The 13311-nt window shown below is 37.9% G+C and overlaps 1 protein-coding gene across 3 annotated transcripts; it reads left to right on the top strand.

The window, feature by feature from the left end:
• Window positions 1-1318: 1318 nt before the first annotated feature.
• Window positions 1319-5903, top strand: LOC148697365 (cytochrome P450 87A3-like). Of its 3 annotated transcripts, XM_088692414.1 has the most exons (10): window positions 1321-1596; window positions 2526-2660; window positions 3361-3682; window positions 3781-3930; window positions 4032-4283; window positions 4373-4462; window positions 4552-4630; window positions 4974-5080; window positions 5205-5332; window positions 5427-5903. In XM_088692414.1, exons 1-10 carry the CDS (start codon window positions 1403-1405, stop codon window positions 5551-5553), a joined length of 1584 nt encoding a protein of 527 aa, XP_088548540.1. In that variant the 5' UTR covers window positions 1321-1402; the 3' UTR covers window positions 5554-5903. The 3 variants fall into 3 exon arrangements, with proteins under 3 accessions (XP_088548542.1, XP_088548540.1, XP_088548541.1); XM_088692416.1 differs by lacking the exon at window positions 3361-3682 and having other exon boundaries at window positions 1319-1596; window positions 3849-3930; XM_088692415.1 differs by lacking the exon at window positions 1321-1596 and having other exon boundaries at window positions 2118-2660.
• Window positions 5904-13311: the final 7408 nt, after the last annotated feature.

The raw sequence follows: 13311 nt of genomic DNA, 5'->3' as shown, positions 1-13311 counted from the left end.
GGGGCAATTTTTTTCAGGAGTAGAGATGCCCTCGAGCAATTACTGATCACTAAGGTAATATTTGCCAATAGCCCAATAGCCAGGGCAATTATCACCATAACGGTTGAGTTGCTCTAATGCCACTAGTTGGTACCTATGGATGAGTATTTATCAAATATAGCCAAATATTAGTTCATAATTTCAAAAATGTCAATTTTTATAAAAACTTTCAAATATATTCAAAATTTCACTTAAATAGACACAAATACCCTAAACTTTAAAATCCAATAAACTAAAAATCAAAACCTATTAAATGAAATTTTTATGGCAAATCCTAAGGCATAGTGGAGGCATCACTACTAGTGGAGACTTGTGTAGCCCTAAATGACGGTAATTATAGATGGTTAAGTTTTTTCATTTTTCCTCGTCTATGTTTTGTTTTTATTTTTTAATTTATTCCATATATATATCGGTATCTTTTTTTGGTTCTTTGGTTTCACTGATTTTTGGGAGAGAAATAGATAACACTTAAATGTTGTTTCGTTGATTTGTGGTTCTTTGCTATGGGTCTGTATGTATTTGGGTACATTTTTATTTGTTCTCAAGTGTTTATGCAATGTAGTTATTATGTAAATTGCTTCTGTAGTTTTTATGCAAATTGTATGCAGCAGTTCTGGCTGGACCATTATCCACTTTAATTAAAGGTATTTGTGTCTATTTAAGTGAGATTTTGAATACAATTGAAATTTTTTATAAAAAATGACATTTTTGAAATTAAGAGTGAGTTTTTGGCTATTATTGATAAATTCCCTAGCTATGCTACAGGCAGTTACTAGTGAATATTCTATATTTTCCCACTCAAAGCCTTCTTCTTACAGTAAAAATAATTAGTCACGCTGAAGTCCAACATATCTGTCTCTTTCTTCAGCCGAAGGGAGAGAGAGAATTAATGTATTCATATATTCTGCAGAAATGAAGAATGAAATGAAGCAGAGGAAGAAGATTAGAGAAGAGAGAAAGAGAGAGAATTTCTACGGAGAGTTGTTTGTTGTGATTCACACTTTGCACAACTGAGAGTTCGTTACAGGCTGTCTAGCACATACACTCTTCACACGCAGCTGCACTAACAGCAGTACTAAATGCTTAACTGCCTAACAACATTTCTAACAATATCAGGCCTTAATCTATTGACACATGTCATCATCTAAACCATTGAAATCTTTACAATAAGAAGGTACGTACAAAATCCTAGACAAAGGAAACAAATATTATACAGCAATTATTGTTCTCTCTCTCTATGTTTTCAGGTCATGAATTAATATAAGTTCTTACAGTTAAAAAAAGTTGTGGCCTGCCTTTATATAACCTCTCCCCTCTCTCAACCTTCTCACTTTTAGAACTATCAGAGTGAGAGTTTTGCAAGATGTGGGCATTGTGCATGGCAGCATTAGTTCTTATAAGCATAACACATTGGGTTTACAGGTGGAGGAATCCCAAATGCAATGGAGAACTTCCACCAGGTTCAATGGGATTGCCGTTACTTGGGGAGAGCTTGCAGTTTTTCACTCCCACAACCTCATCTGATATTCCTCCCTTCATCAAGAAAAGGATGCAAAGGTGAGATTTATGACAATAATTCACTGCTCGAAACGCCCAGACGCTAGGCTACTGGCCACATGCCAAATTAATCTCTAGGCATTTGAAAATTAAGAAAGGGCACTTAGACCTCCTTAATTAGGTGTTCGCCTAGCCCACTTTGACCCGTCTAGGTCGCAACTTTCATTTTGCATTTTATTTTTGTTCAATAACTTGTAAGAGACTTGTTAAATACGTAGATGAACATTCATTATATGCTTATTCCTCATATTTTCAATATGTTTTAATACTTTAATCTATATGTCATTTTATTTTTCAATTATTGCTAGGCCTTATAATACTACCAAGTCAAAGCCTAATTTGGTCCAAAGTGATCTATCAATGCCATAGGAAAAAGTCTGTCGGTAGAACTTTGGCATATAGCGTAATCAAATGGTATAATTCTGTGTTAGATGCTTTGGCATATACCCTATTTAAATGGTATAATAATTCTATGGTAGAAGAAGATGACTGGTAATGTTTTTGGTTTTTAGCAAAGATTAAGGTTTGTGTGGGTGTAGATATTTCCTTTTTTGTTTTTTCACATAATTCAAAATTAAAATGGAAGAGGAAGATAGGGTTTGTGTGGGTGTACACATACCCCTCTTTAGTTCTCTTGACACATGTCATCATCTAAACCATTGAAATCTTTACAATAAGAAGGTACGTACAAAATCCTAGACAAAGGAAACAAATATTATACAGCAATTATTGTTCTCTCTCTCTTTGTTTTCAGGTCATGAATTAATTTAAGTTCTTACAGTTAAAGAAAGTTGTGGCCTGCCTTTATATAACCTCTCCCCTCTCTCAACCTTCTCACTTTTAGAACTATCAGAGTGAGAGTTTGGCAAGATGTGGGCATTGTGCATGGCAGCATTAGTTCTTATAAGCATAACACATTGGGTTTACAGGTGGAGGAATCCCAAATGCAATGGAGAACTTCCACCAGGTTCAATGGGCTTGCCATTACTTGGGGAGAGCTTGCAATTTTTCACTCCCACAACCTCATCTGATATTCCTCCCTTCATCAAGAAAAGGATGCAAAGGTGAGATTTATGACAATAATTCACTGTTCCAAACGCCCAGACGCTAGGCTACTGGCCACATGCCAAATTAATCTCTAGGCATTTGAAAATTAAGAAAGGGAACTTAGATCTCCTTAATTAGGTGTTCGCCTAGCCCGCTTTGACCCGTCTAGGTCGCAACTCTCATTTAGACAGAAAATCGGCAACTTTCATTTTGCATTTTATTTTGTTCAATAACTTGTAAGAGACTTGTTAAATACGTAGATGAACACTCATTGTATGCTTATTCCTCATATTTTCAATATGTTTTAGTACTTTAATCTATATGTCATTTTATTTTTCAATATATATATCCCAATACAATTATTTATTTTTTAAGTATAACAAGGCACATATTTATACGATATAAATAAATTTACTCAAATTCGCCTAATCCATCTAGGCGCTAGGTCCGGCCCACTGCTCGAATAACGCTTAGTGTCTTTTAGAACCTTGCAATAATTTAATGTGATTTTAACAGAAAGTGATTTTCATACACCCATCATTTTATCTTCATGCACACCCGTGTTTATTTATAATCTTTGGACTGAATAAATTAAAAGAGAAACAATAGACATAAATAAATGGGGTATGCAGAAGGGAAACGGTGTACGTATTAATTAATAATATACGATCTTCTTTACATGAAAATTTTAATTAAAGGATTGCACTTAATGCGTAGATATGGGCCAATATTCAAGACTAGTTTGGTGGGAAGACAACTCATAGTATCAACAGACCCAGATTTCAATCACTTTATCTTCCAACAAGATGATAAGTTGTTTCTAAGCTGGTATCCAGACACCTTCACAGAAGTTATGGGCAAGGAAAACATGGGTACCCTGCACGGTTACATTCACAAATATGTCAAGAACATGGTGTTTGATCTTGTTGGCCCTGAAAGCCTAAAAAGGATGCTCCCTGAAATCGAACAGGAAATGGAGAAAAAATTGCAGCAATGGTCGTGTCAGGACATTACAGAATTGAAAGACGAATGTGCTAATGTAATTTCATCATCGGGCTAACCTTTCTTCTTTTATACTTCGTACTTGTTTTAACTTTTAAGTCTGATAGGCATATTTGGTTTTTTTTTTTTTTTTAGTTGATATTTGATATGAATGCAAAGAAACTCATCAGTTATGATTCAAAAACATCATCGGATAATCTCAGGGAAAACTTCGATGAGTTCATTCGGGGATTGATTTCCTTTCCTTTAGGCATCCCCGGAACCGCTTATCACAAATGTTTACAGGTAAGTATAATTCTGCAACACTAGTATAATTCGTATATATATATATAGAATTCATTTCTTCCTTTTAATTCTTGGTTTGATCATCTTCAACAATTTCTCAGGGGAGGAAAAGGGCAATGAGGGTGCTGCAAAACTTGCTGCAGGAAAGACGAGGAAAGTCCCGACAGCAGCCAATCGACTTTTTTGATTACTTGATCGAAGAGACTGACAAAGAGGGAACATTCATGACAGACGAAATTTCTCTGGATTTGATTTTTGTGCTGCTTTTTGCAAGCTTTGAAACAACCTCAACTGCTATAACTCTTGCCGTCAAGCTTCTTTCAGACCATCCTCGGGCGCTGAAGCAATTGGCGGTCTGATCTTTCAAACTATTTCAGATAGTTTATACCAACATAAAAAACGATATTTAGGACCGTTGTTAACATTTTCTACCTTATTACAGGAAGAACATGAAATGATTTTAAAAGAAAGGGAAAATTCAGAATCAGGACTTGCATGGAAAGAATATAAATCAATGACATTCACATTACAGGTGAGTCAGGACCCTTTCACTTTTGGAGATTCAAGGACAGAAAGTACGTAACTGTGGTTTTTCTACAAACTGACAATTCCAATTTGCAGTTCATTAACGAAACGATTAGGCTGGCAAATATAGTTCCAGGCATCTTTCGAAAAGCAGCAAGAGATATAAATTACAAGGGTATGTAAGAACAATAAAAGTATTGCTTTCCTCCCCTTACAGATAACGAGTTATTCCTTCTTATCAAAATAAAGTTGACAATATATTGAACTGAAATACCAAAATAAGTCTCGGCAAAACTACCAAAATGTGAGGCTTCTTACATGTGACGAATCATATGTATTTGCATAGTAAATCATTTTTCTAAGGTAACATCGACGAGTGTTTTATTAAAATAGAGAAAAGAAGTTACATATACCTAGTTAGGGGACATAAACCACAACCGTTGTGGTAGGGTATATTGAGGGAGATTTTATAGGAAGTATTCTTATTTAACATATTTTACCTGTTGTTCTTGTTGTAGGGTATACTATTCCAGCTGGTTGGGGAGTTATGGTTTGTCCCCCAGCGGTTCACATGAACCCACAAACATATGATGATCCTTTGGCGTTCAATCCATGGAGATGGGAGGTGGGTTCAATATCTGAGAATGTTTTGTTCTAGTTAATCTTGGACAAACAAAATAATAAGAGAAAAGTAAAAGAGAAAGCCTCTTACCATTAATTCTTAGTCCTAAGTTGTACTAATTATACAGGGAATGCAAATACACACCGCATCCAGAAATTTCATGGCCTTTGGTGGGGGCATGAGATTCTGCGCAGGAGCGGACTCTGCTAAGGTGCAGATGGCTGTGTTTCTCCATTGCTTAGTTACAAAGTACAGGTAAAATTAATAAGAGTACGTATTCCTTCAATGATTGTAAGAAAAGAGATTGAGTCGCAAAATTCACATTTTATTTTGCATCCAAAATTGTCAGGTGGGAAGCAATTAGAGGAGGAAATATAGTCCGAACTCCCGGTCTACAATTTCCGGAAGGTTTTCACATTCGAATGCAAGAGAAAGATTCAAGCAACTGGAAACAACCTATAAGTCTTGAGACTTGAACCAGAAATATAATGTCAATGTGGGTGATGGAGCCAGCCACAATCTGCTTTTCATATTGTCGAGATTTGAACTAAATAAAACCTCTTACTTAAAGAGGAATCACTTGATCATAATATTTAATTGGCTCATATTGTGGAGTATTAACTATTCATAAGTTGTACGTTCCCTCACCGTTTGAATTTTTCCTATTTTGCTTAGGATTGCATGCGAAAGTTCCGTGCTTCGAACTATAGATCTTACTCAATATTTAGTTGAGTAAAGGTGGGAAGTGGAAAACGGAACAGACATAAAATGTATCTATGCGATATGTAAATTAAAGAAATTTGCCAATAAAAACGGCCTTGTAACATTCTGTGGGAACAGCCTCAGCGTTTTACTTTATATACAGCTTTGTATTCCAATAACATCACAGAAATGTCTAGATCTAAGTTTTTCTCTCAGATTTTTGTATATATAATACTGTGATGTTTAATTCCATATACAGATGTACGTAACACAGAACGTTAATTGTCCCAATATTCTCTCTACATTGTATCCAATAGTTCACGTCTTTCTTTTATTTTCGGCTGTGCCCCTGTGCCTTGTGATATATATCCAGTACCGCACTGGTAGTTTAATCCTTTTGCAGTTATTTCTATATTGTGCTCGATCTACAATGTTTATAGAACTGACATCACCGTTCTGTGGAACGTAGAGGCCCATCTGAGAGTTCACACGCCACTCCGCCACCGTCGAATCCTCTGGACTGCCTCTAAATTAATAAACTGAAAGAGGCCCATCTGAGAGTTCACACGCCACTCCGCCACCGTCGAATCCTCTGGACTGCCTCTAAATTAATAAACTGAATAGGGAGTGTATGTAACAGACTAGCTAGATGTTGTTGGCATGAGTCAACCATTTAGTTTAGGAATATAATTATATGATTGATTCCTTGTATAATTGGGATTCTTATTTCCTGTTATAGGACCTCTTGTACAAATATATATTTACCTCCTACGGAGAAGAATAATACACAACAATTAAACCCTAAAACATCTAGGCTTTTATCTTAGTACCAGAGTAGGTTTCGACCTGCTGTGTCTTCCCGACAAACCCTAAAAAAAATATAAACCCTAGCCGTCAAAACTCTGGTGTTCGTCAAACCTTGAACCCAGAAATCCAAACTCTGTAGCCTTTGGAATCAACAGAGCTACAACAAAACCAAAACAACCTGCAAATCTGTCCGTGCAATGGCAGAGGTAAAAACTGGTGAGATAATTCCCATGCAAACCATGTCCACTCAAGGGGAGTCTACCAACATCAGCAGCCTCCCGTTTGGGTTGAGATTAAGCGACTCGAATTTCAAGGTTTGGTCGAAGATGATGGAAGTCCATGCCTCTGGTCTCGGCAAATTGGGGTATTCAATAGGAAAAACTCCCATTGTTGCTGAAAACTTACCTGGATATACAAAGTTGGTCACTGAAGATGTTATAGTACACGAGGATGGCTATTGAAGACTATGGAGCCACACCTATTGAGTCTCTTTATTGATTTGCCAACAGCCAAAGACATCTGGGAAAGCGTAACCCAGATGTTTTATGACCGTTCAGATGAGTCTCAATATTATGAACTTAGGTGCAAGGCTACGCGTACCAAACAAGACGGTTGTTGGTGAATCCGTACTTCACTGAACTCAAACGAGTATGGCAAGACCTCGATAAGAGGTGTCCTATCAAGATGATATGCATAGCAGACCTACAAAGCCGTAAGGAAGAACTCTCGAAGGATAGGGTTTACGACTTTCTTGCGGGTCTTGATTAAGTTAGGAGTGAAATTCTGGGGATGAAACCTATCCCTGGGATTAAGGAGTGTTTTAACCTGGTGAGACGTGAAGGTCAGAGGCAAACTACCATGCTTGGGACGAAATCCACAACAACAAACTCGTCTATGGCAATGGCCTCCAAGTCCCCCTTATCACTCTTTCATCCAACAACTACGGGATCAACTCGTCCTCGCACCCAAGAAGATATTGACAAGGATAAGCTCCACTACAACCACTGCAATGGAACAAGGCACACTGAAGAAATATGTTTTGAAATACATGGATACCCAGAATGTTACTGGGAAAGGAATTAACAACTAAAAGCTAAGGGGAGGAAGCTAGGTCAGCCCAAGCTTGCTGAAGCAAGCCTTGGAATGGTTGTTATGGCAGTAGGCCAAAGCACGACCACTTATCGTCAAGAGCCCATAACTGCTGGAGACGCTGCAGGTCGTGCTGTTATTGCAATGAGCAGGCCCGAGCCCAGGACATCTGTCCCAGACCACTGCCCAGAAGGGAACAAGGCTGCAGCACCGGTTGAAGATGTGGGCCCAATGCTCTCTCTAGTCAAACAGATTTCAATGAACGATGGTGATGATGATCCAGGTAAAATTGGTACTGTATTTTTAGCATCTACTGATGAATCTCTGTTTCACCACATAACCATGCCGCCCAAAGAGAACGTTATTACGGCAAACAGTGAACTTGCTCAGGTTACAGGAACGGGTTCTATTGCACTTCCTCTTTATCTCTGCATAATACTCTCCTCGTTTCTTCATTATCAAATCATTTATTCTCTGTTGGACAAGTTACAGAACAATTAGATTGTGTTGTACTGATGTTTCCCTCTTTTTTGCCGACTTTAGGATATCCAGACACGATCGATCATTGGGTATGGTACTAAGAGGAGAGGGTTATATTATGTGGATGATGCGATACCAAGCCGAGTCAACCAAGTCCGCAGTGGTCATAGCAATAGGGTCAAGCAAATTTGGTTATGGCATCGTCGATTAGGACATGAATCTGTTGGTTATTTGAAACAATTACTTCTGTCTTTATTTAGTGGCGTTTCAAACTCTGATTTTTAGTGTAATGATTTCATTCTTGCAAAAAGTCATCGTAGTTCTTACCAGTTGAGTTTCAATAAAAGAACAGTGTCTTTTGAATTAATTCACTCTGATGTATGGGGTTCTTCACCAATCGCAACACACCATGGCATTCGTTGGTTTGTTACATTTGTCAATGATTGCACTAGAATGACGGGCTCTATATTATGAAACAAAAAAGTGATGTTGGGCAAATTTTTCAACAGTTTTATCGCATGATTGGAAATCAATTTGCTCTTCCTATTATGGTCCTTCGATCCGATAATGATGGAGAATATCTAAATATTGAGATGTCACAAATTTTCACTGAACACGGCATACTTCATAAAACTACATGTCATCAAACCCCTCAACAAAACAGGGTAGCAGGATGCAAGAATAGGCATATTTTGGAGACCATACGTACCCTTCTTATTGGGGCTCGTGCACCCCACGTCTATTGGCCATACGTACCCTTCTTAATAGAATGCCCTCCCAAGTTCATGAATTTCGAACTCCTATGGAAGTCCTAATGGATCATGTGACTCTACCGTCCTCTCTCCAATTGTCACCTCACGTATTGGATGCATGGCTTATGTGCATCTTCACAAAAATCAATGAAGCAAGTTAGAACCGTGTGCCCTTTGGTGTGTTTTTTTGGGTTTTAATGCCTAATGAAAGGGATATTGATGCTATCATCCTTCTCCTAAGCGTATTTACGTCACTATGGATGTCACATTTTCTGAAAAATAAATGTTTTTCATCCCTAATCAAACCCACTTCACTCTTCAAATGGAGTTGCATAGTACAAATGAAGACAATAGTAGATTTGATATTCCACGTTGGCATGGGCCTAGCAGCATTAATGATGGACGTGAGGCAGAGATGGAGGAAGTGGGCATAAATAGCCCAATAGTGACCACCACCAGCCCAATACTAGGCCATGGTAATAACCCATGTTGCAGCCCAGTGATGGGCCACCGCAAGAATTTGTGTAGCAGCCCAGAAAGTAATGGACATCAGCTGTCTAGTGGTGAGTCAGCACCGAGATTTGGGCCAGTAGAGGTTGTGGAATCTAAAGAAATTAATAGGTCCACAAGTGATACTAAGATTGTGCAAGTAGAAGATAAAGATGTAAGCCAGTGGTGAGTCAGCACTGAGATCATACTTTATTTATCAAGTGCATAAGAGGTAAGGTTACTTTATTGATAATCTATATGGATGATATGGTAGTCACTGGAAATGATATAGACGAGATAAAGAGGTTGTAGAATATCTTTCTTCAGAATTTGAGATGAAAGATCTAGGGGGTTTGAAATAGTTTCTAGGTATTGAAGTTGCTCGTTCTACTGATGGTATTTACTTGTCTCAACAAAAGTATATGCTTGACCTTCTTTGGGAAACCGGAATGCTGGCTTGTAAACTAGCAAAAACTCTCATTGTGCATAATCATCACCTGGCAATATATCCAAATCAAATTCTTACCAATAAATAGAGATATCAAAGATTGGTAGGGTGGTTAATGTACTTGTCCCATACATGTCCAGACATTGTGTATGTAGTTAGTGTTGTAAGCCAGTTTATGCATACATCTAGTGAAGATCATATGACAGCTGTGATGCGTATATTAAGTTATCTAAAATGAGCACCATGCAGGGGACTAATCTTCAGGAAGCATGGACATATGGTGGTAAAGGGGTATACTGATGCTAATTGGGCTGGAAACATTACTGGTCGTTGCTCCATGTTAGGTTACTTTACCTTCGTAGCTGGAAATTTGGTAACATGGGGAAGCAAGAAACAAAATGTAGTGGCAAAGTCCATGGTGGAGGCAAAGTACAGGGGGATGGCACATGGAATTTGTGAGTTATTGTGGCTCAAAATTCTTTTTACTGAGATTATGTAAACACGAAAATTCTGTAACAAATGAAATGAGAACATGTGTACAAAGTAGATTTGTATTGATGAATTTGTAGGGTTACAATCTCTGTTTACAATTTTACTCTAATTCAGTCTTCAAATTTGATGTAGATGCGTAGGTTGTTGATCCAAGGGTCGTGATGACTTGATCTCGAATGAACAATTGAACGATTGCTTTAAGTTTTGAGCTTGAAACAATGCATGGATGGTTTTCACCTCAAACTTATGTCAAAGGTAGTGTTGATGTAGGATTTTGTTGATTCAAGAGTCTTGGCGACTTGATCTTGAATCGAACGTCGTTATAAGTTTTGAGCTTGTAACAAAGTCTTGAAGGAATCGGCACAAGTGCTTGTTGATTCTTCAAAGGAATGCTTCGGCTTTGGTCGAAAGAAAGCTTCGGCTTTTGTTGTACGTTCTTCGAAGAGAGCATTGGCAGCTTATTAGTCTTCAAAGATTTGACAGAGGTTCTCCTTTTGTGAGAATTTTGGCCCTTCAATGTAGAAATTGTCGACCTTTTGTTTGTCCTGGGTCCTTGTATTTATAAACTTCCAAAGCCATGCCTTTGGGTGGATTTGGCTTTGATTTAGGTCTTGATTCGTCCATGGGAGAATTTAGGCATGTTTTGTGTCTTAATTTCAGCCACTTTCCCTTGCTTGGCCGAATTATAGGGCTTTCTTGCCTATTTTGTGAGCAATCTTCAATTCTTACTAGTTTTGTGAAGATGTTTTAGCTTTTTTTTCGGTTTTGGGAGCAATTTGGGCTCCTTGCCGATTTTAAAGGATTTCTTCCCCCTTTTGCCGAGTTTTGGGGAAGTTTTATTCTTCCTTTGCTTGATGTGTGTCACATGTCATTGATGACTTGTCCATTTGTGATAAGTCATATGCCATGTGGAGCTTTATGATGCATCATTTGTATGCAACGAAATTTAGATGTCTACAAGCGCCCCCACTTCAATGTGTGTTGTAGGCATGTGCTTGTCAGATGTAGGAAACATGTTTTGAAGTCTACAATGTGAATGTTCTAACTCAAGGGTCGTCAAGACTTGATCTTGAATTATGTTGCTTCTTCAAGGGTCATAGAGGCGTATTTCTTGAATTGAGATGATGAATTTTGTCAAGGGCCGTTGAGGCGTATTTCTTGAATAAATGAAAATTTTCTTCAAGGGCCGTAGATGCTTGATCTTGTATGAAATGGAAATTTTCTTCAAGGGCGGTAAAGGCTTGATCTTGAAAGAAATGAAATTTTTTCTTCAAGGGCCGTAGAAGCTTGATCTTGAAAGACATGAAATTTTTCTTCAATGGCCGTAGAGGCTTGATCTTGAAAGAAATTTTGGAAATGGATAAATCGGTACATACTTATTGTGCGTATTAATTTTCCATAATTTTTTGTTTTGGAAATGGATAAATCGGCACGTACTTATTGTGCGTATTGATTTTCCATAATTTTTTGACAAAATACATTTGGTGTATTTTGAGACTTGGATTTTTCCTTGTGGTTGTGGGAGAAAAAAAAATGCTTTTCCTTCCTTAGGTAGGAATCTCCTTCAATTTTGGTAATGAGAGTGACTTCCTTCTAAGTGTTCGAAAGTTTTGGTGATTTCCTTCAAGGTTTTAGAAAGATTTAATAATTGTCCTTGGATAAGTAGGATTTGCATTTATTTTTTCTTTCCCCTTTCTCTTTTCGACGACAAGGAGGGTATTTTTCTCCTTGTTTTGGGACACTTGAAGACTTGTCCTTGCCTTGAAGGGATTTTCTTTTGTATTTTGGCAAGGAGATGTCCTTTCCTTTGTTGTTTTGGAAATTTTGAAGCCCTTTCCTCTTTTTTTTTTTTTTTTTTTTTTTTTTTTTGTTTCCTTTTTTTTTTTTTTTGCTGATTTTTTTGTTGCAAAAAACAACATTTTTTTTTCCTTTATGGCTGAAATCAGCTTCCTTTTTTCTTTTTCTTTTTTTGGGAATTGCCTTCTTCTTGCAGCTGGAATGTACTTCCTTGTTTTGTTTTTCCTTTTGTTATTTGGTATGTATTCTCCCTATAGCATTAGGAAGCAATTGACCCTTATTTATAGGGCAATTGGGTGTGTGTTTTTGTCACAAACTACCCTTGCCATGCATTGCCATTGTGCTTGCTGCTGTGTCGTGTGCAATTGCTACTTACTGCTGTGAGTTTTGTTGTTTGGTGCTTGTTGCAGTGCGTCACTTTTTACTGCGTGGTGCTGTGCAAAAGGCTGCAGCGAGGTTAATCTGTGTAGTGCAAGAAACTTCTTGCGTAATTGCTACAGGGTTGCGTAGTGCGATTGCGTAGCACTTTGGTTTTCTTTGCTACTGTAACATGCTTTGAAGGACCGTCTTGTAGCTGCCTTCTTTGCCATGCTACTCAAGCTTTGTAGCTAATTTCTTTTTGTTGTTGTGACTTTGTCATCATCATCCTCCAATGCTTACGAGGTTTTTCTCGCATGTCTCTTGCTTTAGTGAAGCAATCTCTTTTTTTTTTCTTTGCCGTCCTACCTTATTCTTATGTTGTCTTTTTTTTTTTTTTTTTTTTTTGTTGCAGCCATGGTATTTTCAAGTGTTTTAAAAGCAATACCATCATTATTCTTCCAAAGGAAGGCGATTCGCAAGATAAGGGAATGATGTTGAAACTTTGTGTGCCATTGACTGGCCCTAAGGCGCTTGTTCTTCCTGCCAAAGACAACTCGATGCATATTAAGTCGTGGTCTTCTGAAGTATCCCTAACACACTTCACACGTCACAAGGGTAGATGTCGATATCACTTTGGGATCTCCACAAGATAGGAGGCTTGTCGATTCAGGGTAAGTTTTACGACGAGGTTATTCCTGGTGTGGAGGAATTTTCTCATCGTAATAGTCGAGGATTGCCTGCGAGTTGCCGTTATTTGTTTTGGGCGTATCACAAGCTTTCCTAGGAGGCTCAGGGTAAGTTAGGCATGAAGATTTCTT

Source organism: Pyrus communis, chromosome 4 (assembly GCF_041283825.1).
Source record: "Pyrus communis isolate YQ-2024b chromosome 4, ASM4128382v1, whole genome shotgun sequence".
NCBI classification, from domain to species: Eukaryota; Viridiplantae; Streptophyta; class Magnoliopsida; order Rosales; family Rosaceae; genus Pyrus; species Pyrus communis.
The sequence above is the reverse complement of the archived record's forward strand: the minus strand, read 5'-3'. Positions and strand labels throughout refer to the sequence as shown.

What these genes read in the sequence shown, in the direction of transcription:
- LOC148697365 (XM_088692414.1), top strand. Translation starts at nt 1,403, where the DNA reads ATGTGGGCATTGTGCATGGCAGCATTAGTTCTTATAAGCATAACACAT. An exon ending in GGGCGCTGAAGCAATTGGCG is followed by an intron (nt 4,284 to 4,372) that starts GTCTGATCTTTC and finishes ACCTTATTACAG; the next exon opens with GAAGAACATGAAATGATTTT. An exon ending in TCAATCCATGGAGATGGGAG is followed by an intron (nt 5,081 to 5,204) that starts GTGGGTTCAATA and finishes CTAATTATACAG; the next exon opens with GGAATGCAAATACACACCGC.